Consider the following 26,446-nt stretch of genomic DNA (forward strand, 5'->3'; position numbering starts at 1 on the left):
CCTGAGCAGCTTCTGCAGGGAGCGTAAGTGAAAACAAGGGCATCGTCTTCTGCCCGCAGGGGGTGGGGAGGGGAGGACAAGGTCTGCAATCCCTCCCTGTCCGGCCAGCCGTAATGAGCTCTGTGCTTCTTTTAATGGTTTCCGGTGCGTCTCATCAATCCATCTCTTTCCACTTTGTGGGACCAGCACCCCAAAAGCTCTGCTCCTCAGCTGCATACAGACAGCTCAGCTGCTTATATCTCTGTCTTTTATCTCTTCTAAATAACATTTCTTTGCTAATCTACTAACATCCATCTATTCTAATTTAAATCGATACACAATGACAGCCAGGTAAATATGCATTTCAGTTGGGGGTTAACCCGGGTTCTGCTCTCGACTGAGCCGCCGGAAGGCCTGCCGGGCAAAATTTTAAAAAGGGGGACACAAGAGGTAGGGGCAAATTCTGTATTGGTCAGTCCCTATATTTCGGATCTGCACCCGGGGCCTTCCCTGCTGCGGACCCTAAAGACGGTGTCTGAGCTCAAGTGGTCGGTGGAATCCCCACTTTTCCCCCAGGCTCCTTGTTGCCCCAGGGTCCAGTGAGGCCAGGAGATGGAGCTGATTCCGGCCCAGCCGTTGGCCGTGGATTGCAGCAGAACGGGGGTCCGGCTCTCAGGGCTTTGCCAGCGAGGAGCTCAAGGGGGTCCTTTGCCCACCCCACTTGGTCCGTGCAGGATCCTCAACACCCCCGCTGGATGGGGGGCAACGAAGCCCGCAGTCCGTGCTCCTCTGCCCCGTCCTCCCGAACGGGTCACGCTGCCCGCAGCAAGCAGAGCTCCTGTGAGAGTTTACTGCTTCCGCCGAGTGACGCTCGACCGGCTGCCGAAATATCCGTGGGCTCGTAATGCCCTTGGAAGCCGGGTGCCTGGCCCAGAGGAGCTCCAGTGTGCCCGCCCTGCCGAAAGCTGTCAGGAGCTCTTAGGGGGAGGGGTGCGGAGAAGCGAACAGAGCACCGACCTCTCCTGACCTTTGCCGCTCTTCGCCCTTTCCCCACGTCTTCATCCCAAATGTCACGGCGCACCTCACCCTGTCGGATGAAAGGCCATTAAAAAGGCGCAGCCCCCGTTGCTCCATCTGGCCAGGGGGGTTCGGAGAGCGGCTGTTCTCGCAGACACGGTGGACGGACCCAGTCAAGGTTCCAGCTCTCATGGGCTCTGGGTTCAAGTGCAGCCCCCCCCCCTCCAAGGGGTGAAGCAGATTCGTAAGGCAACAGTGTTCAAAAAATGCACCTCACCTCAGCAGCACATCAATGTCACAGAAGCAGAAGCCACCCGTGAGGAAAGAGGCCGCGTCCCACAAGGTGGACCTGCTCCCAGCCCCCCTTCCCCTTGACCGTGAGGGGAAGGGGCACCCCCAGTGCGGTCTATGGGTTCCGTTCCTCCCTCCCTCCCTCCCTCCCCAGTGGGAAGGGTGCTCAGAAGACCCGCCGGCCTCCTCTCCCTTCCTCTCGTGACCAGGCCGCAGTTTCCCTGAGCCCATGAGCATCGGTCCGGTCCGTGTGGAGGAGAGGCGGGGGCCGGAGGCAGGGCTGATTTTGCCAAGCCGGTGCTGCAGTGACTCTGCAACCGTGCCGCGATCATAAATAAAGGACGGAGAGCAGCCGGCCTCCTCGGCCTGCCGTGCGGAAAGAGGCACAGAAGTGCTTCCTCTCCATTACCCACCTGGCTGGTTTATGAATTTCCTGGCCAGCCCCCAGGAAGGGATTCAGGTGGAAACAGCAGGAAAACTCCTCCTCGGGGCAGGGGTGGGGGGTGGGGAAGTCTGGTCAAAACGCTCCCGACTCCTCTCCTGGCAGCCCAGCGTCCGGCTCAGCCTTGCCCACAGAGGACTGAAACTCCCTTGATGGAGCCCATCCTCCTCCTCCTCCTCCTCCTCACACTGGCCTTCCTCTCTTCCAGGTAGCCTCTCCTCTGGAAAACAGAGGGGTGGGGGGGTGTTTCCCCACATGCCACCTGCTGGGAAACCATGAGCCAGTCCCAGTTCTCTCTGAGTTCGCTCAGCCCCACCTCCCTCACAGGGGGTCTGTTGTGGGGCGAGGAAGGGCACGTGATTGGAAGCTGCTTGGGGCTCCTTACTTTGGCTCAGAGGCTTAGCAGCCTCCTGCCAGCAGCAAAATCCTGAGAGATGCATGACATCAGAGAGCAACACTGGGCAGGAGTAGTCTACCCGAGCAGCAAGGATTTCAGAGTTCAAGAGCAGCAAACCTGAAGAGCCACAACTGGTGGTGAAGAAGAACCAAGTTGCAAAAACTGCTGACGGTGCACAGCTCAGGCCGGCCCCCCATGAGTTTGGGGGCGAACTCCCTGCTTGAAGGTGTGGGGAGGGAGAGGGGGCAGCCGAGCTAACCTTCCCTCTTCACCTTGGGCCTCGCGAGATTAAGCTCAGGAGCAATCCAGTCTGTGTGATGGGATCAGAAATGTCACGGAGAAGGATCTTTGTGGGGCTCAGAATCCGGAGGGGAGCCACATAAACTAATCCCAGCTTTCGTGTGCGTGTCCGCGGGGGGGGGGGGGAAGGGGCTAAATAAATACAATTCCTCCAACTTTCCCCAATCATTGTGTTGGGTTGGGGGAGATGTTATTCCAAGTGACAGACAAGGGCAATTATGTGCTACCCGCCAGCACTTTCAGCCTAATTTCATTACTGCGGGAGAATTCTCCCTCAGCTGCTAGTCTATCAATGTCTCCCAGAAAGGATTAGCCGGCACTTTCTTCATCTTCAAATGAATTTTAGCTGTCAATCCCGTGATGAATTGAACAGCCAGGGCTGCTAACCTAGGCGGGGAAGCGTGTCTGTGCGGCTGCTGGGGAGGCCGGGCAACAGGCACACAATGGCGGGGGGGGGGGAGGGAGGGTGGCCCCTGCAGGCAGCTCTGCTAAAAGGGGGTGGTCCCCCCCCCACAGGCCAGGGACCGGCGGAGCTCCCTGAGGGTCTGGTATCCCCAGCGCTGGCCTGCCTGCTCAGTCGGCCTCCTCTGCCCCAAGCACAGCACAGACGAGAAAGCATCGGGCCCAAATGCCCATCTCCATCCAGCCGTGAAGTTCAGGCAGATGTCCCTGGCCGGGCGGCTATCCTGTGCAGACAGAGGCCCTGGGAAGTGCCTGCTGCAGCGGAGGTCCGGAAGGAGACTGGGCTCTCCCAGACTAAAAAAGGAAGAAGAGAAGGAGGACAGTCGGGTGGGTTTCACATTTCTAAGCCTGCACAAAACGTCAAAATGGATGAGCAGCAGATTGCCCAGTCAGCAGCCCTGTGTGGAAACAGAACCCGCCCTGTAAGTTTCTCCTATGAAACCTGATCTGGACCAGGGGGTGGGGGGTGAAGGGTCGCAGGGAAGAAGGTGGTCCCTGAGGGAGGCAGCTGCTGCCTCCCCCTCCCCATTAAGGGCTCAGTGATTCTGAGGGGGGATGCAGAGTGTGGAGCGGCTCAATGCTGCACAATCAGCACTCCCAGTTTGGCGAAGGAGATCCAAGCGCAGCCCTGATATCTAGTTTCCAAATCCAGCTGATGTGGCAGGTCAGAGGCATTTAAGGGCCACTCGGTCCCATCCCCTGGAAAGGCCAACGTGGCTGAACTGGCCGCCCCTTGGAGAAACCCCCCCCCCAATCCACCTTGCCCTTGCTTTCTGTCTCCAACTCAGTCCTCATGCCCGTTCCGAACACACGAGCCCTTCCATGCTGCTTCTGGGAAACAGATTATTTTTAAAAGAATTATTTAAAGGAATTTCATCATATTCATAATTCATATTTTATTTCAAGACATCTGCTGCTGATTACATTACATTTAACTAAAATTAGATGAAGCTCAGAATGTAATTAAACCCCTGCCAAAATTTCTGGCCCTCCAATCCCAGCCGAGAACAGTGGGGGCCGTTTGCAGTCTAATCTGTAATTAGGAGCTATTTTCTAGCTGTTTTTAAAGTCTGAAAATTAGCTGCCTTTATTAATCACACAGACAAATATAAAGCCGAGCCAACGCTAGCTGAAATTTCTAAAAAGGATTTTTTTTTAATTATACACCACGCTGCACCAGACTCATTTCGAATGTTGATTTGTTGTGCGGTGACATTTTGACAACTAGTTCTCAATTTGTCTGTCGCAGTGAGGCAACAACAAAAGGCGGCAGTAATACTTAACTTTCAAACCTCCAGTGCTCCGCGAGAGCAGGGGGGGGGACCTCGCCCCTCAAATCCCCCAAAGAGCAAGGAGGCAGGTGCTTCCCAGCCCCTCCTGCCCGTTTCGCACTGCTCCAAAGTCGGACTCGAGGTCTCTTCTCCCCCCCCCCCCCAGGCGAGGTAGGCCAACTCCCTCCTGGATCCACATTTCCACCGGTCCGGCCCACACTGGCCCCAGAGGGCAAGCAGGCTGTGGCTCTGTGGCAGAGCTTCTGCTGGCAATTTGAGAGGGTCCCCGTTTCATCCAAGCCCCCATCCCCCCTCCATGCTGCTTGAGGGTGGGGGTGGCTTTCCCGAGAGCCAGCCCTAACAGGAAGAGAACGGCCACCTCCCAAAGCTGCACTTGGGAAAGGTCTGGGTGTGTGAGCCCCCGTGTCCAGAAGTCACATACCTTTGGGGGACAGAAATGAGGGGGGCGCTGGTTGCTTTCAACCAACACAACCTAAACAGTTCCGCGGGGCCTGCAAAGGGGAGCTCCTCCGCCAGGCATTTGGTCGAGGTCGACCCAAACCACCCCTTTCAGTTGGCCCCCTAGCCCCCCCCTCCTACTACAACTGCTACCAGTCTGCCCAACCCACTGGGTCCCAGTAAGAGCTGAGCTCCATCATTCTCTAATGTTATTGTTGTTACCTTGTTGTTTGTTGTTATAATGTTATTGCTGTTATCACCTGTTGTTACCTGTATGTTTCCGGGAGCCAAGATGGGAGCCCCCCATGAAAAGCACTGGGAGGGGGAATTATCCCAGGTGAGGGTCTACCTCTGGCCTTCATGCTGATTCCCCACAGAAATGCCTCCTTGCTGAGGCTGAGGCTGAGGCTGAGGCCACACTGGCCAAACATGGCAGGAGCCCTGCTGGATCAGACAAAGGGCCCCCCCCAGTCCAGCCTCCCGCCTCCCGCCTCCCCCAGGGGCCAGCCAGTTCCTCTGCAGGGCCAGCGACGGAGTACACAGGCCCAGGCCTCCCCCGGATGTTGCCTCCTGGCTCTGGGATCCAGAGATGGTGTGCCTCTGCATACAGTCGCACCAGGGCTAGCAGCCTTATCCTCCATCTAATCCCCTTCTAACTTAAACAACACAATAAAGTTTATTGTCTGTGGCCAAAGGCCATTACAATGGGACCCACTGAGCCTATCATAATTACAAACATCAGCAATAAAACAATCTAAAACATTAAAATAATCTAACTGGAAAATCTGAGCCCAAGAAACACACGGCCCTCTTTAGGGGCCGCCCTTGCCTGCATTTTCCTGGCTGCTGAAGCTCTACCTGCTGCATCCCCCGCTTCCCTGGGCACAGATCACCTGCAGACCAGAGGTGGAGGAACTGAGGAGTCCATACAGCAGGGTGCCCAGCACGGTGGGCGGGCGGGCAGGCATCGGAAGACTTCCTGGGCTTGCCGTTGGGGGCATTTCATGCCCACCACTGGCCCCGAAAGGCCTACGGCTCTCCTGCCTGTCCCACCCCCCCACCCCCCCTCTGCTCTCCTCACACACCAAGAACTCTCCCTTCTTCCCAGGCCAAGGAAGAGAAGAAGAAGAAGAAGAAGAGTTGGGTCTTAGATGCCACTTTTCTCTTCCCGAAGGAGGCTCAAAGCGGCTTAAAATCTCCTTCCCTTTCCTCTCCCCACAACAGACACCCTGTGGGGTGGGTGAGGCTGAGGGAGCCCTCATATTCCTGCTCAGAACAGTTTTATTAGTGCCATAGTGAGCCCAAGGTCACCCAGCTGGTTGCATGTGGGGGAGTGCAGAATCGAACCCGGCATGCCAGATTAGAAGTCCGCACTGCTAACCACTAGGCCAAACTGGCACCTTGCTGCCAGGGTGTGAATTGCCTGGTCACAGCAAGAACCCAGCACAAGGCAAGCTCCTGGCACAGGGTCCCTTGGTGGCCCTTGCCAAGCAGAACCTAGAGGAGACAGACGTTGGATGGATCAAGCAGACCCCGCCCTGGGGGGGGGGGATCTCATACCCTGCCTGAAGCTGGGGGCAGGGAGGGTGGGCAGACACTGCCTTGAAACCAGAACAGGCCACCAAAGAGAAGGGGCAAGGAGGAGGCGGCCTACGGTGCCAATCCGTGCGTAGGCAGAGTGGACGATCCGCAGCAGAGCCGAAGGAACAGTACGGACTCCTGGAGGGAGGGGGGGGGCTTCTTCCAAAGAGATGGCTCCCCCTCCCCATTAGCATTCCCAACTGCGTGGCTGCCTCTTGCTCCCTCTCAAGGGCTTGGCAGTCAGAGGTGTGAATGATGCCCCGTCCCACTCCCACCCGTCTTATCCCCCCCCCACAAACAATGGGAGAGTCATCCCCCCCCCCCCCCCGGCCGCTGCCTTCCTCTCTGGGCTCTGGCATTTCTGTCACTGACCCCGCCCCTCCCTCCTCTCCCTTATCTCCAATAATGTCACTGCCTCTTTAGACTCTATTCATCAGAGCAGAAAGAAGCCCCTGCGTGGAGGGGGGAGAGCAGGAGAGAATGCGCCATCTGTGCCTGGCGGGGAAAGGCCAGCGCCCCCCCCCCCCCGAGTCTCCCGGCACCTGCTCTTCCCAGAGGAAAGCAAAAGTTCTGCTCAAGGTGAACCGCACAAAAGCGGCGGCCCAGAGGCAGGTCACAAAGCCCGCCCTGGGAGGAGGGAGGAGAGGGACCCGTTTGCCCTTCTGGGCCGCACCCAGAGATTGGCCTCGCTCACGTCTGGGCTAGCATCGAGCAGAGATCTGGCCTCCGAGAGAAGGCCACGCCGGGCTGGATCCTGTGGACCTGCTCTGCTAAGGGGGCTTCTTCCTCCAGGGCCCCTCCCCCCAGAAAGAGCTCCAGGGAGTGGCCCAGATCCATGGAATGGCTCCAACCTTGTGCCCATCTGTTTTCATGTAGCCTCCAGGCCCAGCGGCAAAGGAGAGTAAATGGCTTGTGCACCGAGGGATCTCCAGCGTTCATCTCTGAAGGAAGCCGGGCCTGCAGGGCTTCTCCTCCACCTGGCCAGTTTTCAGGCAGGACCCCCCCCCCCGTCACTACCAATTGCCCCCCAGTGAATCGGCCCACAAAGCAGCCCCAGGGAAACAACGGCTGGAGGAACCCTGGGAGCTCCTCTGCGGCCGCCCCCCCTGCTCCACTTGGGGCTTAAATAGCTTGGGAGAGGAGTCTGCAGGGAACCCCCAGCCATGCTGCCTGCGCTCCTCAATGGAAGTCATAGCTGAGGATTAGAAACAGACGATGGAGGCCCCTGGGTGCACCGAGGCCTTCCTTTGCCATGAGCTGCGTGTGTGAGCTGGGCCCAAAGGTGTGGTCAGGGCATGACCCTGCAAGAAAGAGACTGGGGCGTGGGAGGGGGGAGGGACTGACCGGGGCAGTTCTTCAGGGGAAGGGGCCCTGGCTCACTGGCACAGCCTCTGCTTGGCATGCAGAAGCCCCCAGGTTCAGTCCCTGGCACCTGCGGCTGAAAAGGCTCACGACCGAGCCAGCCACCGTCCCCCACCAGGGCAGCACAGGCCCAGAGGGGGCTTGAGCCCCCCACTCTCCCACCTGCCGCTTCCCTCTGCCCTTCGCCCAGTCTTCCCAGCCACCCTGTGAGTTAGGCCCAGCGGCCGAAGAGCCTGGGCCCAGGTCCCCTGGTGCTCTTCCCAGTTGTCCTCCCTACCCCTGCCGCAGCTTTCGTCCCTTCTCAGCCCAGGGGTCTCCCCTCCCCTTAGGGGACAAAAACTCAGTCCTCTGACCCCGGGGCAGGGCAGGGCAGGGCCTGGCACACACACGAGCTGCAGTGACAGCCAAGCAAAAGCCCCTCCAGATTTGAAGCAACAGTGAGGGAAGGGGCTGCATCTGGGGGGGGGGGGCTGGGTCTCAGCCTTGGAGACTTAAGGAACCTGCCTGAGAGGTGGGTCTCTGCTGCCCCCTGGTGTCCGGCTACCACCACACAGGCCGAGGGCAGCGGGGAGTGCCAGGGGCCCCCAACATTTTCGCACCTTCAGAACTCTGACAAAGGGGGGGGGCAGGGAGGAAATGATTAGTTTTCATCTCCCATCAGGAAACTGTTTGCAATGGGATAAAAAGACAGGTGGGGGAAAGGACCCCTGATTTATAGGAACATGATACACCTGCAGAAGGCGGAGGAGTTTGGCAGTCTGCGGAAGGAGGTGCGGGAGTGGCTACAGGGCGTGCTCCTCGGCCCTGGAGGCGGCAGGGGAAGAGCTGCTTTGGGGGCCCCGCGTCTCACTTCGGGAAGGAGGCTCAAAGCAGGGAGCAACCGCAGGCCGGGCAGTAGAAATCAGGGCACAGAAAAACAGCTCTTCTTCTGCCCTTCCTCTCCCCACAACAGACACCCCGTGAGGTAGATGGGGCTGAGAGAGCTCGGAGAGAACTGGCCCACGTCCACCCAGCCGGCTGCAGGTAGAGGAGGAGGAGGTGCGGGGAATCAGACTTGGCTCTCCAGGTTGGAGGCTGCTGCTCTTGACCAGACCCCCGGCTGGCTCTCAACTAAAATATTCACAGGCATCGCTTAAAACTGGATAATAATACAGGTAAAACGAAAAGGCAGCTGCTTAAACGGACCAGCCTAATGAAAAGCTAATCAGAACAGCTCCGCTTTGCAGGCCCGGAAGGACAAATCCACAGACCAGGCGCGTGGGATCGGTGGTCAGCACGTTCCCCAAAGGCTTCTCGACCAACATCTGTCAAAGGGGGGGGGAGGGGGAGAGAAACACACCCAAGACAGCATTCAACCAACAGGTGACGTTTATTTCCTAGAGTCCAGCATTCCTGCCAGAGAGCGCGCACCCAGCAGCGATAGGGCGAGGGGGGGGGGCAGCATGCAGCTGCTTCATGGCTTCCCTTTGGGTCACACGGAAGAGCGTGCCGGGGAAGGGGCTGGATTCCCCCTGTCCCCATTCCTGGCCGCATCCTTCCAAACGGCTGCAGGAGCAGGGGCTGGTGGAGAAAGCAGCCCACTGGATGTCCAGCTGCTCCCAGTTTGTACACCAAGATGGGAGACGCACTCAGCCGTGGGCACAGGAGAACGTGGCCTTCTCCAGCAGCAAAAGGAAGGCAGAGAGCCGGGGAGTCTCCCCCCCCCCTTCCTGTTCCAAGAAGTGGCCCTTTGTGTGGTTGCAACCTGCAAGAGGGTTCCTCATTCTCCTGCGACTCTGAGAAGTCCGTGAAGGGGGGGGGGCGGAGGGGGGCAGGAGACACACACACAGATTTAGTGTTATTCGTTTCATGCCGATCGGCTCATAGGGGGCCTGCCCATCACTAGAAAATTAAAAAAACTCTATTTTACATCTCCAAGCTATAGCGCTGCCAGTCAGCAGCAGCAGCAGCACCAGAAAATCCAGAAGCGCCAACTGGGCTGCTTCTGCAGGAAAGGTGACTGAAACCTCAGGGGTGACATAGCCTGGGGGAGAGGTAAAGTGGCGTCTGCTAGAGCAGGTGCATCCATATTTGCGGGGAGAAGGTCATGAGGAGTTGGCAGCTGCCCAGCACTCCCTCTCCAAAGCATACCTATGGCCTGTGAGTTGGGGCAGAGGACAGAGGGCCACGTTAGCAAGAAGGAGCCTCCCCAACCTGTTTAGGGAGAGCAGCATCCACCCAAGGACGAACCCATTTCAAATTTTCAAGACGTTAAGGGAGATTGGGAGGGGGGGCTGACTGCGGGCTGTTCTGCACTCAGTTTTTTGTTGCTTGTGCTTGTGCACCCCCCGCCCCACCCCCCCCCCGGAGTGAGGGTTTCCTCCTTCCTTTCCTGCCTGTGTCTCCCTTCCCTGAGGTTGCTTCACGATTACACCTCTGAACCTCCGGCACCTTCCCCTGCCTTTATAGTGCTGCAGTACTGAAGTGACCACCAGAGGGAGGCAGCGCGTGGTGAAAAGGGGAAGAAGGTGCAGAAGAACTCGGAAACCCACAAACACCCATGGAGTGAACTCCTTGCAAATCCAGACAAAACTCCCTTGCGAGTGCCGAGCTTTGCAGGAGTTCGTACTCCAGCGTTCCAGGTGGTTTCGGGAACAGGGAGAAATGCCTGATACATAAACAGAGAAGTCGGTGTCTGGAACTGCTTGGGAGACTCTGCAGCTACACAATCTCCAGGGAGTGTCTGTCGCAGAGCTGGAAGCATCAGCTCCTCTCACGGGCCTGGGGCTCCTCAGTCCTTCCCTCCTCACACTGAGCAGCAGGCAAGATTCTAGGACAGGCCTCACTCCGGGGGGGCCCAGGGAGAACCTCGCCAGAGCAGCAGATGGGCAGAGGTGTGCCGGAGCCTCTGGAGAGGAGGGAGTGAAAAGGCCCTTGGTCTGTCGCTGTGCTCCTTGCAGGAGGCTGGACTGCGCTCACAGCCCCCTGCCCCCTGCCCCCTGCCCAGGGCCTGCCCGACTGCTGAAGACTTGCAAGCCTGCTACTGGAAGGTCCCCCCAGGGAGAGACTTGCACAGCATAGGCCTGGTCAGCCACGCTCCGTGGCACAGCCTCCCAAACAACCGGAAGGTCAAGGCCCAAAACCGAGAAACTGAACGTATTTGCCGGAGGAGCAAACGGATGAGCTTCGGGCTGCAAAAGGAGCCCGATGAGATGAGAGATTCATTTTGTGGGAAAAGCTGAACGAGAAACGCGGGACTCTCTGAGGACAAGAACCGGTGGGGCCTCAGGGAAACGTCCCCTCTGAGTCACCCCCCTGCATTGGAGCACAGAAAGGGACGGGGTTTTGCTCTGCACAGGTCAACATCTGCAACCCCCTCCCCGGTTCATAAAAGCAGGTCAAGACAAAAAAAACCCACCCTCCATTCATCGTATGCCTTTGTGCCACTGCACAGCAGGGCAATCACACCAAAACCCAACTCTCGTCCAGAACACACACAGTGGGGGCTCCGGCCACATCTCAGCAGAGTGAAGAGCAGGCCGCACGGCCAGGCCCTCCAGGGAGCGATGCCTGCCCCCCCGCCCCCCCGCCCCCCGCCCCCGCCTGTATCGCCAATCCTGAAAGAGAAAGCCCCGCCTCACCTACGCCTGTCAAGAACCAGTCTGCTCCGCAACTCCCCAGGCATTGAGCTCCATGCGGCTTTTAATGGCAGGCCAGCTGCTTGCAAGTCCGGGCCCTGGAGCCACAGCCAGCCCCTTTTAGGGCCGCCGTGCCACAGAGGATGGACCACTCTCCTGCCCGTGCCCCGTGGCCTGGAAGGGCCTGCCGCACGTCCGGCTCCTGCCCGCGGCCCTGGGAAGACCCCGGCGGCTACGAGAGCTCAAAGCCGGTGTTCATGCTGATGGCGTAGCGCAGCTTCTCCCGCAAGACGCTCTTCTTGCTGTAGTTGGGCAGCTTGAGGAGGTTGAAGCAGGTCGAGGAGGTGGGCAGGCGCCCGCCCGGCTCCCGCTTCCGGATGGTGAAGAAGCCCCGCAGGACGCTGCCCAGGGTGTCCCCCGTGTCCTGCCACGAGGAGAAAGGCACCCGTGGGATCTCTGTGGGCCACACGCTCCCCCTTCCCCCAGCAAGGAGGCCCTGGCCTAGCGCAGAATCCCACGCTGGGCGTGGAAGGCGGAGGCCGGAGCCCCTGCAGAGCTGCTGCCGGTCTGAGCAGACAAGACTGACTTTGACAGACCAAGGGCCTGCCCCCGAATGAGGCTGATTTCAGCTGTGGAGCTCTAGAAAGGCACGGCCAGGGTGAGGACTTGGTGGACCAGTGCTCGGACTCAGAAGATGCACGCAGGTGTGTCTGTTCAGTCTCTCTCTTCAATAGGGAGGGCTTCACAGAATGAACTTGGGCACCACATGGGGACAAACAGGGCAGGACCTTCCCCTCCGCCACCCCAAGGAAGGCCGACCACGGCTGGGGTTTCCATGCCCCCCTTCCCCCCAGGATTCCCAAGAGCCCTTGTGATTTTCAAGGTTCTCGGCCACAAAGACCCCAGCGTGGGTCAGCCCCCTCGCTGCCCGTGGCCACCTACCTGATCGTCCGAGACCTCCACGCAACGGATGGAGAAGGGAGGCTTGAGGTAGGCAAAGCCCAAGAGCGGCGGCCGGGAGCAGCTGGTGACGAACTGAAAGCACCAGAGGGGGGGGGGTGGGAGGGGAGGGGGCGTGAGCAAGAGGGAGGCAGCAGGCGGCATGGAAGGGCTCTGGCGGAGGCCCCAGAGGGCGGCTGTCGGGACAGGCCACAGCTTCTCCTCCTCTCTCCAGCTCCCTGGGGAATAGGTCTCACCAGCAGTGTTCAGCTTTACGCAGGGAGAACTCTGCCCTGGCTGCTATCCGGTGGGGAGACAAAACTTGTGCCCCCCAAATGAAGGCCTGGTCCACCCCCCCCCACCCCCCTTCTGTGCCACGGCCTGTACCTTGAGGAACATGGCTCTTTCGTCAGGGCTGAAGTCGTTGGCAAGGATGTCCCACAGCCAGATAATGACTCTGTGGCTGCCGTGGAAGCCCCCGTAGTACACCGTGTGTTTCCTGGGGAAGAACAGGGGGGAAGCCAAAGGGCACGGCCTGGGCCACTCGAGGCCGGGGTCCAGAGGAAGCCCCGAGGAACACGCAGCCCCTTGCCTCTGGTGCCGCAAGGCCGTGACACGGAAGAGGGTGCAGCTCCTCCCCTCCAGGAAGAAGGGGAACAGCCGGCTTTATACCCTGCTTCTCACTACCCACAGCGGCTTACAAGCCCCTTCCCCTTCCTCTCCCCACAGCAGACACCCTGTGAGGTAGGCGGGTATGAGAGCTCTGAGAAAACTGTGCCGAGAACAGCTCTAAACTAACAGCAACTGGCACAAGGTCACCCGGCTGGCTGCAGGGGGGGGGGGGAGGACGAGGGGGCATGAAACCCGGTTCTCCAGATTACAGTCTGCAGCTCCTTGACTAGTACAGCACGCTGGGTCTCAGTGGTCCTCCGAGCCAAGCACCACCCACCCCCAATGGGAGATGGAACGCTCCATCTAACTGAGCTGGACAGGGGCCCCTTTGCCCAGAGCCAAATGGCCCTGGCCGCACCCCCTTGTGTCTGGCCCCCCAAGGACTCCAGGAGACTCCCCCCCCCAGCACTCGTGTCCCCCGTCCTCACTTGAGGTCTTCCAGATCAATCTCGGCGTTGTCTCCAGAGATCAGCCGCTGCAGCTCCGGTGCAGAGAACATGCGGATCCACTCCGGCTTGATGATGGACCGGAAGCCGCCGATGAAGGCAGCCGTCTGGCTTTTGATCTGGGTGTGCATCCGGAAGTGGGCCATGAGGTGGATGTAGCTGATCCTGGAGGGCAGAAGCGGCGGGGGGGGGGGGTCAGCCAGGGGAGCCGTCCCCAGGAAGAAGCACAGCCGGCAGGGGCTCATGGGAACTGGAGTCCATGGACATCTCTCCGCCTGTCCCAAGACCTGAGCAGACCTCAGCCTGCCTCGGAGTCCCCGGGAAGTGCAGAGCTGGACCCACCCCTCAGCGGGGGCAGAGAGCCAGCCGCCCCCAAGGGGAGTGGGAGGGCTAGCGCCAAGGGGGCGGCTGTCGCTCCTTACTTGTTTTCGTTGGTGACAGGCATGGTTTTCCCTCCAGGAACAAGTTCGTGGCAAACAAGCTGGAAAAAGGGAGCAAAGGTCAGGTAGATGAGGTCCCACTTGCCGTAGGAGACCCCCCCCCCCCGGGCCTATCCCTCCCTCGAGTTGCTCACGGGGGCCTGGCCCTCACCCCATCCCAGATGCTCCCGTGTACAGTTCCCTAGCTTGTAGGAGGGGCAGCAGGAAAGGCACTTTGTGCATGCACAGAAGCACACCTGCTTTACAGGTTTGCTGAACAAGCCCTTGAGGGAGGCGTCTGTGGGCAGTGCAAAGGGAACAGACCTTTCCCCACACAGGTGGGCAGCAGGAGGAGAATTCTAAGCAGGATTATGGTGGGGTGAAACAAACAGCCGTTTTAAGAAGACGACTCCCTGTTATTGACCCAAGAGACCATGGCGGGAGACCGAGTGCTCCCTGTGCCCCGCCACGCCGCCACGGCTGGCCTGCTTTTCCCTCTCGCCAACAGCCCTGCCAAGGAGCCAAACTGAGAATCAGGCGGCCCAGGATGGCCGGCGGGCCCCGAAGAAACCATGCTGGGAAATCAGCCGCTGAACGAAATGGGCTCACTGACCTGGCCCATCACGTCTTCGTCGTAGGAGAGCGTCAGGCCCAAGTCGCTGGTGTCCCCGTCGTAGCGCTAAGGGGGAGAGAAGCAGGCAGCCCCTGAAGCCTTTGGGCCCCCCTCCTCATTGCTCCAGGGCTGCGTTATGCGCAAGGCCCCCCAAAGCTGAACTAACCCACGGAAGCTGGAGGGGACAGCAGCTGGGTTTACGGGGAGTCCTGAAACACCCCCAACCCTAGAAATCTCACTGCCCCCCCCCCTGCCCTGCCTGCTCTAAAGGGCGAGGAACAAGAAGGGCTGAGCCACTTTGTGGACTTGCTTCTTTCGCTGTCAAGTCACACGCAGCTTATGGGGACCCTGTTGGGAGGGTGCAAGGCAAGGGACCTTCAGAGCCTTTTTGCCATGGCCTGCCCCCCCCCATGACCCCCAGACTTCCTTGAAGGCCTCCCATGCACATACTGAGCAGGGCCAACTCTGCTTGGATGAGACTGGGGCAGCCTGGCTATCCAGGTCAGGGCCTGAACTTTATGCACAACACGAATGAACTCGTCTGCTTCTCTCGTACATTTGCACAGAGACACCCCACTGGCTTTGCAGCTCCCCTTGCCTTTTCTTCCAGACCCAGTGAGGCTGGAGCACAGAACTCCCTGCCTGCCAGATGCCCTTGCTTAAAGTGCCTACCAACCCTGGCCTGAAATACTCCTGCTCCTCCGCGACCACTCCCGGCTACGTAACTCACAGCAGGCAGAAAGCCGTCAAAGGGCTCTTCGGAGGTCGCCCTGCAGCCCCAGCCAAACCACCCGCCGTGGAAACCGCACCTTAATGGAGGTGAGGTTTTTGTAGAACTCCGAATCCAGTGAGGGAAGTTCGTCCACGGAGCTGTAGAAGATGCTGTGGTGGTGGCCAAGCAGCTGGCTCAGGAAGAAAGAGGCAAACGGAACGTCCACGACGATCCCCTAGGCATGGGGAGAGGCACGGTCACGTCACAGGGACCGGGGACTGCGGGGACCATGAAGCCCACGCCTGGTGCCCTCGCCTGACCTCGTACACTGCTTTCCCGAGCATCTTCCCGACAAACTCAAAGAGCTGGAGGTAGTTCTCGTGGATGTAGGACGTTGGGGAGGGATACAGCCTTTCGTCACCACTGGTGGTCTGCAGAAACAAAGCCAAGGCGGCCACACGGGCCCGTCACCGCATAGGCACAGCATGGCACATACGGGCACAGTTCTGGCAGGCAGAGCCGGTACCTTGAAAAGGTTCAGCGCAGGGTCAAAGACCTTCTTGATGATCTCCTCAAGGAACTCCTTGAAGACGCCGTCCTGGTCGATGCCGGCCTCGTCCACCCCCAGGTCGTTCACAAACTTCACCCGGATGACCCCCTTCATGGCATTCTGGGAGAGCTGCCGCAGCTGCTCATACCCGTCCTGGGAAGGAAACAGGGCTTGGAGAAATCCCGGAGCTCCACAAACACCACAGAATGACAGATTTGCCCCAGGCGGGCTTCAAAGGCCGTCTCACTCAGAGGCCTGCGGAAAGGAAGGCACCTCCAGAGGAGCCCAGGCAGCGAAGCCTCCCAGGAGCTGGCCCCTGCAGGGACGTGGGGGGGGGGGGAACCTATAAGTCTTGGGGCTGAGCATTCTGGGAAAAGCAGAAGGCAAAAAGCAGGTGGTCAAGAAAAAGAAAGCATGCCACTTGGGTGGGAGCCAGCGCCACCGAACCCGTGAATGGAGTACCCTCACCACACCCATCCTAGCAATTGCAGCCGCTCTGCCCGGCCCCCTCACCTCCAGCATGCGGGACCGGCGGATGGTGATGTGCGTGACGTGGGGCGAGGCAGAGCTGGTCTCCACCAGCCCCAGCTTCTCCTTCTCTTTGGTCACCATGTTCCGGAAGAGCAGCACCCTCTGCAGGGGCCAAGACAGAGAGAGGGACGACGCCTCTTAGCAAGGCTGCCTAAGCACAACGATCCTGCCAAGAAGTCTTTTCAGTGGGGGCTTCACGTGGATGGGCCCAAGTTCCCTTAGCAGCCTCCCGGGCCCTCCCTTCAGCAAAGCACAGGAGATGAGCACAGGCCCTGGACACAGGGAGGTTTTCTGACTGTCTAGGCCTCCCTGTTTTTAAAACTGCAAATTCTGTGATGATGCTTGGTCTAAACGCTATCCGTTCCCAGTCCTGAGCCAGCCTTTGCCCCGGTCCCTGCCCTCTCCTGCAGGCCCCTGCCCCACTTACGTTCTTGTGGGGGAGGACGTGGGGGGTGTACTGCAGCACCAGCTGGGCTCGCTTCCGGTCTTTATCAAGTTCCTGGAAGAGCAAGCTTGGTTTGAGGTCCCTACAACAAGAACAGCAGGAGGTGATTCCAGACCCCGGGGAGGCTGCCGGAGGCGCCTTGTGGCACAGCAAAGTCCTGCGGGGAGGGCGTGGGGCTGCCCCCTCTCTCCCGCTTGCCCCAGCCCCATCTTCTCCCCACTGGGAAAACGTTAGCTGTGAAGGAAGAAGGCTAGGAAGGGCACCAGCATCCCTACTGGGCCCCCTCTGCCAGGGGGCTTGCCCAGGCCAGTTGGCACGGAGCCAGCAGCCTGCAAGCCCCACGGGAGAAAGGGGCTCCTGCTGTGTTGCAGCACATTGAAGCCGGGCGGACGTGTGGGTCGAGCCCAGATGCTCCAGGCCCAGATGCTCACTTGCGCAGCCAGTGGTCCTCCGGAGCAAAACGCCTGCGGCAGTCCCTCTCGTACAAGACCATGAGCCAGCCGTGAACGGAATGGAACAGCTCCAGCGTCTCTCCCTTGGCATTCTCTGGGGCGGGGGCAGAAGAGGGGGGCCGCTGACTGCAGGGCACACTCTCCAGAGAGCCACCCTCTGCTGACACGGGGGACGAGGCCTCCGAGCAGAGCTGGGCTTAGCTCAGGCCAATGTGGGTGGGAGACCCAGGTTCAGATCTCCAGTATGCCGTGGGAGCTAACGGGTGACGTCCGGCCACTCAGACTCTCTCGGGCTAACCTACCGCACAGGGCTGCGGTGAGGACAAAACCAGAAGGAAGGGGGGAAACTTATGTTGTAAGCTGCTTTGGGCCCGCGCTGGGGAGAAAAGCGGGGTATAAATGTCTCAAAGCGCTTACCCACGATCCCATCCCAGATCATCTTGAAGACAAAAGAGTTCAGGAAGGAGGAGATGGTCACAAGCTCCTCCAGCTTGAACGAGAGCTGCTCCTCGTAGACTTCGATGTCATCAAGAATCCTGGAAGGGGCCAGGGAGAGGGAAGGACCCACTTGCTCAGGGAAGGGACGGCAGCGCCACCCCAGAGACAGAGAGGGGCACCACTCTCTAAAACCAACCCCCCTCCATCTATTCCCCCCCCCCCGCCCACTGAGAAAGCCCTGCTCCCCATCTCTGCCGGGGCGCACAGACTCCTTCACCCAGAGGCCGTCCGGCCAGTCGCTTGGCGCTGAGCTCCCACCGATCCCCCTTCGGGAGCCCATGCCCGAAGGGCCCGACTCTCGCCTGCCAGCAACTTACGTGATGAGATGACGGGAGCAGTCGCAGAAGAGCATGAGCATCGCCAGCAGCCTCTTGGACCCCTCTGTGTCATTGTTCAAGCACTCCAGGAAGAGCTTGAGGCCTCCCTGGGGCCCCAGTTCACAGATGAAGGCCCACAGCTTGGGCAAGAGGTCATCCAGGTAGGTCAGGCCTGCAAGGAGAGACACAAGACTGCACCTCCCTCCCCAACTGAAGAGTGCGCAGCACACCTGCCCTGAGCAGCAGCCATCCCTAGACCAGACACCAAAGAGTCTGCCCCGGCCTACAACGGATTGATGACGCCCTTTTTGTATTCTGAGTCTGGGGCTCAGAAGTGGCTGACAGAAGCCGCCGCTCAGCTCTGTATTCGGAGGGGAATCTCATCACCAGACCAGCACGAGCAGGCTGGGGGCCCCTCGGGTGGGACCTTCTGCAGGCAGCAACCCGCTTCACCAAACAGAGGGAACTGAGGAGAACGGCCTTGTACATGTTTCCCAAGGAGGCGGATGGGCTGATGCCTGCAGGAGCACATGGACCGGTTATGAATGGATCAGGCCCTGTCCCGGCCCAATCCTGGCTCCCACACAAGAGTGAATCAGCATCCCGTTTTTAAGGACACGGAGGGGGGTGGGCGCTGCTTCCTTCCCTGCCTCAGCGGATCAGGGCCTTGCTTGTGCCCTGCGGATGCTGCAGCTGCTCCACAAAATCACTGAAAAGGACACTGAGCACAGATTTCAGCAACCCAAGAAGCTCCACTTTTATTTCCCCAAAATGAACACGAGTGGCTAACCTATGAGGCAGCAGGGGGAGGGGGGAGGGGGAGATGGTGGGGCACAGGGACCCCCGCAAAAAGCCCCAAGGGGATGCCTGCTCCGTTGGCTTCACTTCTGCAAGGGGGGGGGGCGGACTCTGCTTTAGCCAGGCCAGCCCCTCCCTCCCTCCCTCGCAACCCCCTGGTGCGCAGCCACCAGCCTCTCCGTCCCACCCACCGGTGAGGATCTGCAGCCGGATCTGAGTCAGAGTGGTGAGGGCCATTTGGTAGAGGACACAGACGCTGCAGACCTTCTGCACCTCTGCCGAATCCACCCTCTTGCCGCCCACGGGCTTCAGAATGTTGCGGACGGATGCGGATTTCTGGAAGGCGCGCTTGAAGAGACCTGGCGGGAAACAGCAAAGGAAGGCTGGGCGTTTTCTGGAGAGGGAGGACCGCCCGGTGCAGGTGACTGTTGAAGAGGCAGAACGTGTGTGTGTGTGTGTGTGTGTGTGGAAGGAAGAGAGTGAGGGTGTGCGTGTTGGGGGGTGTTGCTCCCACCCCTCGGGCCTCGAGACCCAGCCCCACCCAGTACGCCCAAGGCTGCCTCCTTCGCACACAGCTCGGGGTGCGCTTTGCTGGTTCCAGGCACAAAGCAGGCAAGCTGACCCCCAAAAGGCGCTGCACATTGCCTCCTGTTGCAGCCAGAAGCCAGCGCCAGCCTCCCCACCCTGGCCGCAGAGCCCGGCCCCGGAGCAGCCCTGGAGCTGACAGACTGACTTTTCATGGGCAGGCTGTTCTGCGGGGAGGCGGGAGGCGCTGCTGCGGGGGCCAGGTCCGGGTTCTCCTGGAGCTTCTTGCTGAGGACGTCGCGGAAGAGGATGCGGATCAGGTGGATGCCCCACAGGTGCTGCAGCTGCTTGGTGAGGAGGGGCATCGACTCGTTCAGACTAGGAGAAGAGAAGGGAAGGGATGCGAGGCAGGTGAGGGGAGGGGAGGGGCCCCAAGAGCCGGGAACTAGGCCATAGAGGGGAAAACCCGGGGAGAGGAAACCCTGCAGGCGGCCCTGAGCTCTGCCAGGAGAGCGCGGGATAAAAAGGCCACCAAGATAAATCAAACAATCCGCAAACGCAACCGACAGGAGCTCAACGGCCGCCCGAGAAGGCATGCCATGTGCTGGAGGACAAGCTCTCTGGCCAGGCAGGCAGACACTGTGGCTCCTCCGTTGTTCTCACAGAGACCTGCTGCGGCAGACTGAGACAGCCGGCTGGCTGGGATGTTCAGCCCGAGCGTGCTCTTCGCGGTGTGCCGGGATTCCCAGCTCTTCTACGACAGACGCGACTGAAAAGAAGGTCTACCTGACCTCCCCCAAGCGGGACACAACGGGGGCCTCACGAGGCACTGCACAGAGCTCACCCGTAATCCACCGTCTGGGAAAACCAGCCGAGCACAGGGTGCCAGTGCGTGAGGTTGGACTTCTTCTGGGAGACGTACTTCTGGCAGTACGAGAGCAGGTGGATGAGGACGCTCACAAAGCGGGCCGTCTCCCCCTCCAGCACCTTGTCGTTCAGCGAGCTCAGGCAGATCAGGTTGCCTGCGGAACACACAGCAAGGGCGGCGCTCAGCGAGGGAGCAGGCAGGCAGGCAGGCAGGCAAGGGTGGCAACAGCAGCCCATCCCAGCGCTCCGTGGAGGCCCACCCCGGGCCCAGAGGCCGACTCTGCCATACCAGGGCACATTACGGCCCAACCCACTTGGCCTTGAGCTGCCCCGGTCCCTGCTAAGCCCTTGCCTCTTGTTCTCAGCTACCGCAAAGCGGCCCTTGAGCAGGAGGCTGCCTGCCCAGGCGGACCGAAGCTCCCTGGGGCTCCTGGGCACAGGCCCTCTTGCACCAGGCCCCCTGCCAGAGACCCCCGTTCAACGGGCCATGCCAGGGACTGCCCCTCCCAGCGGAACTCCACAGATGACGGCCCTCCCCAAGTTTATGCCACACAAAAATGGCTCTCTTTTCTAGAGAAACAAGCGTGAGGTGGTCACCCTGGATTTTCGGAAGGAAAGAAACAAGGAAGCACCCTAGTCTGGACGAGGACAATCCAACCGGCATCAAAGCGAACCCAGTTATGGGACGAGAAGAGCAAAGTCCTGCCCAAACGAAACCCATCTGAACAGCCAGAGAGAAGCGGCCCGCCCACCCCCGAGGCCGGGCGCGAAGCTACACGGGGAGCCCCCTTCCAGCCCCCTCACCCAGCAGGCAGAGAGTGTGGCTTCCCTCGAGGCACACGCAGACATCGCGGCACTGCTCCTCGTGGCTGAGGAACAAGAGGAACCTGCGGAAGAGGCCGTGCGAGTCGATCACCCCCAGGCGCTGCAAGGAGAGCGGAGTTCGACAGTGTCTCAGCAAGCGGCAGCACAGGCCAGGAAGTCACCGGCCCCAGCCACGCAGCCGCCAAGACGGGCCACGGGTCCCTCCGTCACCGACAGGAAGGTGATCATAATACTGCCAGAATCCTCCCCGGTCACCGGAGGGCCTGCCTACCTCCGGAGTCAGCGTGGCGAGATGGGTCACCATCGCAGGCACCGACATGACATGGATCAAGAAGGATCGCAAGAGGTTGTCGGAAAACTGAGCAGCAACCACAGGACTGAGGAGAGAAAAGGAAGGCGGCAGAGATGTGAAAACTCCTTTCTCTGCCGCTCCCCTCGCGCTTTCTGATTGGGATAGAAGGACACAGGGGTCTCCATTCCTGCTTATATCTGATGAAGGGAGCTCAGCCACTTAAAGTCTTCTTGGTCTCCAAGGCACTACCGGACTCAACTCTAGCTGGCCGACCTCATGGGGGTGTTGTATGGGTTACTGAGATAACAGACGGGAGTCTTTCGGACACTGGAAAGCATTACACAAACGCCAAATATTAACAATCAGGAACAAGAGAGAGAGAAAGGAAGCCGAGACGTTTTTAGAGCTGCTTTCCGAAATCGGCTGCCAGACCTTCTCCTGCAGGTCTTACCGCAACGCGAGGGAGAACACCGCCGTCAACGTCCCTTTAGAGAGGGAAGGCCGGGATCGCGCCAAGCCATTGGTCAGCAGAATCTGCAACGGAGGGCAGTCATCAATAGAGCACAGGGCAGAGGGGTACTCCGGACTGATGCTGGCTGGCACAACCCTCGAGGGCAGGGCAAGACCCTGGGATTACAACCCTGCTGCAAGCCGACTCTCGGGCAGTCCCTCCAGCAGGCTGTCGACCCTCCCTGTGGCAACCATTGTTCCTTCCGCTCCCGACATCCTAGCCAGCACCCATGCCACTGCAGCACCTGCAAGCGTGTGCTGACTGGTGCCACTCAGACAGGTGCAGGTGGGTCACCGTGTTGGTCTGAAGCAGCAGATTAAATCTGGGGTCGAGTGGTGCCTTTAAAACCAACCACGTCATTCTGGGGGTCAGCGTTGGTGTGCACACGCCAAGAACACGCACAGAACACATCTTTGGTGGCCTAAAAGGTGCCATTGGCTGCAAACCTTGTTCTAATTGGTATCTTGCCCAGGTTATCCCTACCTGGCCATCAGTTTTTAACACGCAGTTGTTCTCAAAGAAGAAATAAAAATAATGTCCAGAAAGGTCGCAGTGTAAACCCAGCAAGGAGGAGGAGCAGAGCACCAAACCCAGCTCTCCAGCTCAGAACCTTTCTTCCCCGCAATTAAAAAGCCTGAGATGGACAGCCAGAAAAGCAAACAAACCTGGAGCACGGAATAAAAGCCCTTTTGGTTGAGATGTCCCATTATATTTGCACAGATGTGATTCATGGCTGGCCGCAGAGCTTCTCCTGCAAAGGCAGTGGGGGAAAGGTCACTGCTAAGGAGAGCTGGTCATCTGGTCATGTGACACAAGGGACGGAGCTCTTCTTCCTGAATCTCACCCACACACCTTTCCCTCGCAGGATCTTCCATGTAGAGGTGTCTGTAAAGGTCACTAACATGGTGAGGTGCAGGTTCACCAGCTTGGAATCTTGCAGGATGTCGGGCTGGGAAAAGACACCCCCAGCAACGTGAAACCAGAGAACCAAGACCCAGTCCCAGAAAACCAAATACGCCAAGAGTGGTCAAGAGAATCCGTTTGTACCTTGAGCTGCTTGAGATATTCGCAGCTAAGCCACAGAATATCTTTGACCTGCTTGATCCACAAGAGGGTGAGGTCCTTGGAAAGCGCCAGCGACACGTACCACACCTAGGGGCCGAAACCAGAAGGGGGCCGTGAGAATGACTGGGGGGGTCAGCCTCTCAGGCAGAATGTCCCCAGCCCCACCCCTGAAGGAGGCAGAGGGATCAGCTGGGACAGGATCCAAACTTCCCTTCAGAAGGAGAAGCCAGGCAGGGGCAGGCCAAGGACTGAAGAGCTAACTGGAGCAACGAGCAAAGGTTCCCGAGGCACAGGGGTGTGCAAGAACCCCAGGAGGGACAGGGATGGAACAAGGACTTCTGACAAGCAGCTGAGGAGCCGGGGGGGGGGGGCAGGTTTAGCTCAGAGTTGTCCAGAAGGGAGGAGTCCCGTCAGCTGCGTCCCCTGTGGTCACTGCAGCACTGCCACCTGGCCACCTGCTCCACAGGAGATGCTGAAACTGGGCTGCAGAATGTCAAGCTGCTCTTCTAAAAGCCTGTCTACATCCTCTTGCTAAAAACCCAGGTGCCTGTTACATTTTGTGTCCCGCCCCCAATCCTATGCCACACAGAGTTTCCACACAGCCGGATCATTTCCTGGGGTTCACACGGTACGGCTGAGTTCTTCACTATGGCAACACACGACACTTAAGTAAGGCCCTGCAAGATTAAATATTCCTCCACCTCCTTTGCTCTTCTGGCCGTGGGAGAATGCAGTTGATAGCAAAGTGCACGCACATGCTGCAAATCAGTCGGCTCACCTTTGCCTCATTCTCAGCATCCATACTGTTAAGTATACATCGACACAGGTTTTCAAACCTCTGCAACAAATAGAGAGAGACAAGCAATAGCTTTGTCATCCCAGCCCAAGGACCCCAGGTCAGGCAGCATGCCCCAAATTCTGGAAGCCATGGCATGGTGTTTCTGCATGGGAACATGAGGCATGCTGTGCTTGTACTCCCTCAAAGGGAATGCCACCTCCCCCCCCCCCGCTGATCTGAGCATACCTCCCAACCCAGAGATGCACCAGGGAGTTCCTTTGCGAGGGGGGCAATCCTGCTGCCCAGCCTCCAGGAGACACAGCTGGTTCTAAAGGACCATCCCAAATGGAACTGACCCCTGCTCCTAAAGGAGGGCAGCCATCAGCACCTCATGCAGAGATGCAGTGGCAGGCGTCTTTGTGAATGAAGCTACATGCCTCAGTTGATTTCTCACAGTAGTCTCACAGCTCCCTCGGGCAATACAAGCATGCTCATGTGCTCCTCCTCTCCTCTCTGCCCGGCCCCCCGACTCCTGGGTGTAGAGCCACTGTAGCCTCCCAGAGACACTGCTGAAGCACAGAGGAAGAGAAAAACGCTGCAGGGGATCCGGCAGCTTAGAAGGAGCCATACCTCTTTGTCATTTTGGAAGCTGAACACAAAGAGCAGCTTCCGGGAAGTCCTGAAGATGGAGAGGGCTGTTCTTCTGCCAGGCCCAGGGTCATTGGCTTCCAAGAAATCATCCACCTCTCTCCTGGAGAAGGAAGCAAGTCACAAATGGCTGGGTCAAGACTCCTAGCTGGCAGCAAGCAGCAGAGGGTGTCAAGGCTGGGAAGTTGCCAAAATCTCAAGGAGGAAGGTGAATGTCCAGGGAGAAAAGTGGTGGGGAGAATCCGTTCCTTTCCTGACCAAAACATCCTGTCCCAAGAGCCTGTCATTCTCAGCCTCCCCGAGGAAGCCCAAGAGGACTACCTGCTTACCTCAACCATGTTAAAGAGGGCCCTGGGTCTGTACCCCAAAATCCCAGACCCAGCTCCCCGGCAAGAGGGCTTCAGTTCCACTACACAGCTGCTCAGCCCTCATCCGCATATCATCATCCCATGCCTACCTGATCTCCCGCTGCAGCTGGCAGCGACACAAAAACCTCCGGACCAGGGCCTGGATCTGCACAGCCGCCCGGTCACGCTCCTTCTGCTCACGCCGCTCCTCGCGGGCCTGGCGTGCTTTGTCAAGGAACTGAGCCTTGGAGGACTGCGAGGCGCTAAACATTTTTGCAGGCTCCTGTCAATGGAAGAACGCTATCAGGGAAAGGAAAAGGGGTCATTGTAGGGTGGGAGTCACAACTCCAGGAAAATAGATGGAGGTCAGTAGCCATGTCAGTCTGAAGCAGCAGAACAAATTTAGAGTCCAATGGCACCTTTAAGACCAACTTTTTATTCAAAGTATGAGTTTTTGTGTGCACACATGCTTCCTGAGATCTGAGGAATTGTGTATGTGCACACAAAAGCTCACACCCTGAATAAAAAGTTGTTGTGTTAAGGGTGCCACTGACCTCCAGGAAAACCGCAGCGTGGAAAGGAACCCTTCAAAACTGCTTGGTCACCTCTCCTGATGCGATTCTTCAGGCCGGGTTTAATACAGCTCTCCTTTCCTTCTTTAGTGCTGCTGTCAAGATGATGAGTCTGCGGTCATGACCACTTTCAGCTTTGGGCTGTTCAGGGTTGTTGTTCTTTTTAAGGATGGATACAAGTAAACAACGTGCCAGGCAAACCAGATGGCTCTAAACAATCTAGATGTACCAGGGGAGGCCAATGGGCAGCAAGCCCTGTGAGACTCAAACCCCCAGCTTTTAAAAAAGGCCAGCAAAGTGGGTGGGTGGGTGGGGGGAGACACCCGGACATGGTTTAGTTCAGACAGCGTGCTGCTTCTTTGCAGTTCCCCTCCAACAGGGCTACAGCAAGCCAGGGCAAGAACTCCCACCAGGTGAAGTTGCTGACATGCACAAATACAATGTGCACATACACAGGTGGACTCTGAAGTGTTTGTGCTGGCTGTAATAAATTTTGTGGAATTCGTGTTTGGCTGAACCAGTTTGACAGCCCTGTGGAACTTCATGATCCGGTGTCAGGAAATCTTCAAAGGGAAAAAGCTGCATCCAACCCTCCATTTTCATTTGGGAACAACAAGAAGGAACCAAGCTACTCACCCCAAGGATGCGCTCTCTGCAGTAGTCACCTGTAGACGAACATGACTCGCCCTCACTATTCACCTCCTTTCCTCGCTGCAGAAAAAGAACCAGCTTAATCGCCTGCGCTGCACTCCTTGATGGCATCCAGAAGGCTCTTGTCTAAACTACATGCCGAGGACAGGAGGCGCTCAGGGGCACCGTGCAAGAGGCCCGAACCACGTCCCTGGCCCGAGGGACAAGAGCTGGCCGTCCCCTCCAGCCGCTGGACTCCAGGCTCAAGGAAGCTCGTTCCCAACTCTGGGCGGGACACCCCAGTCTGACGGAAGCCCTCGCGCAGGGAAGGGGCTGGGGCTCAGCCAGGGGGGGGCGCAGAAGCAGACCTCTGGGGCGGGGAGGAGAGGGGGGCCGTGCCCTAGAGGGGCTGCTGGGGCTGGAGCTGCCTCGGGAGCGCCTCCCCCGCCCCTCTGGGAGACGGAGACTGGCCTACCTCGCGGGGCTGTTGCTAGGAGCCGGAACCGAGGCCTACCGCGGGCGCTCAAGGAGGGCGGTGGGGGGAGGGCAGCAAAGGGCCCCCTCGGCTCGTCTCCCACCCGCCGCGGCCGCCCTCCTGCCCGCTACCTCCGCGGCGGCTCCCGGGAGGCGTCGAGCCGAGGGGAAAGAGAGGCACTTCCGCTCCCCGCCGGCCGCCGGAAGTCGCGCTCTATGGTCCGGAGGGAGCGGCCCCGCCACGGCGGCGGAGAGGCGGAACCCCCCTAATGACTGACGAACAAAACCCATTAAAACGGTGCCCACAAGGGCCCGAGGGACGCCTCCGGCGCGCGGCTCCTC

General features: G+C 59.0%; 1 protein-coding gene across 3 annotated transcripts; it reads right to left on the minus strand.

Annotated features, from left to right (window-relative positions):
* Positions 1-8,911: 8,911 nt before the first annotated feature.
* On the minus strand, positions 8,912-26,310 carry UBE3B (ubiquitin protein ligase E3B). Of its 3 annotated transcripts, XM_077309095.1 has the most exons (28): positions 26,106-26,309; positions 25,637-25,711; positions 24,539-24,728; positions 24,064-24,184; positions 23,434-23,493; positions 22,638-22,742; positions 22,443-22,539; positions 22,256-22,341; positions 21,531-21,613; positions 21,059-21,164; positions 20,767-20,887; positions 19,940-20,117; positions 19,304-19,473; positions 18,762-18,929; positions 17,773-17,944; positions 17,375-17,493; positions 16,937-17,051; positions 16,488-16,587; positions 16,043-16,162; positions 15,506-15,682; positions 15,300-15,410; positions 15,077-15,214; positions 14,268-14,333; positions 13,658-13,716; positions 13,218-13,400; positions 12,505-12,616; positions 12,121-12,213; positions 8,912-11,602 (listed from the first exon to the last, which is right to left on the minus strand). In XM_077309095.1, exons 3-28 carry the CDS (start codon positions 24,697-24,699, stop codon positions 11,411-11,413), a joined length of 3,213 nt encoding a protein of 1,070 aa, XP_077165210.1. In that variant the 5' UTR covers positions 24,700-24,728; positions 25,637-25,711; positions 26,106-26,309; the 3' UTR covers positions 8,912-11,410. The 3 variants fall into 3 exon arrangements, with proteins under 3 accessions (XP_077165210.1, XP_077165209.1, XP_077165208.1); XM_077309094.1 differs by having other exon boundaries at positions 18,762-19,473; positions 20,767-20,849; positions 24,539-24,711; positions 26,106-26,310; XM_077309093.1 differs by having other exon boundaries at positions 18,762-19,473; positions 20,767-20,849; positions 26,106-26,310.
* Positions 26,311-26,446: the final 136 nt, after the last annotated feature.

The sequence above is a fragment of the Paroedura picta genome, chromosome 13 (genome assembly GCF_049243985.1).
Source record: "Paroedura picta isolate Pp20150507F chromosome 13, Ppicta_v3.0, whole genome shotgun sequence".
In the NCBI taxonomy this organism is placed as follows: Eukaryota; Metazoa; Chordata; class Lepidosauria; order Squamata; family Gekkonidae; genus Paroedura; species Paroedura picta.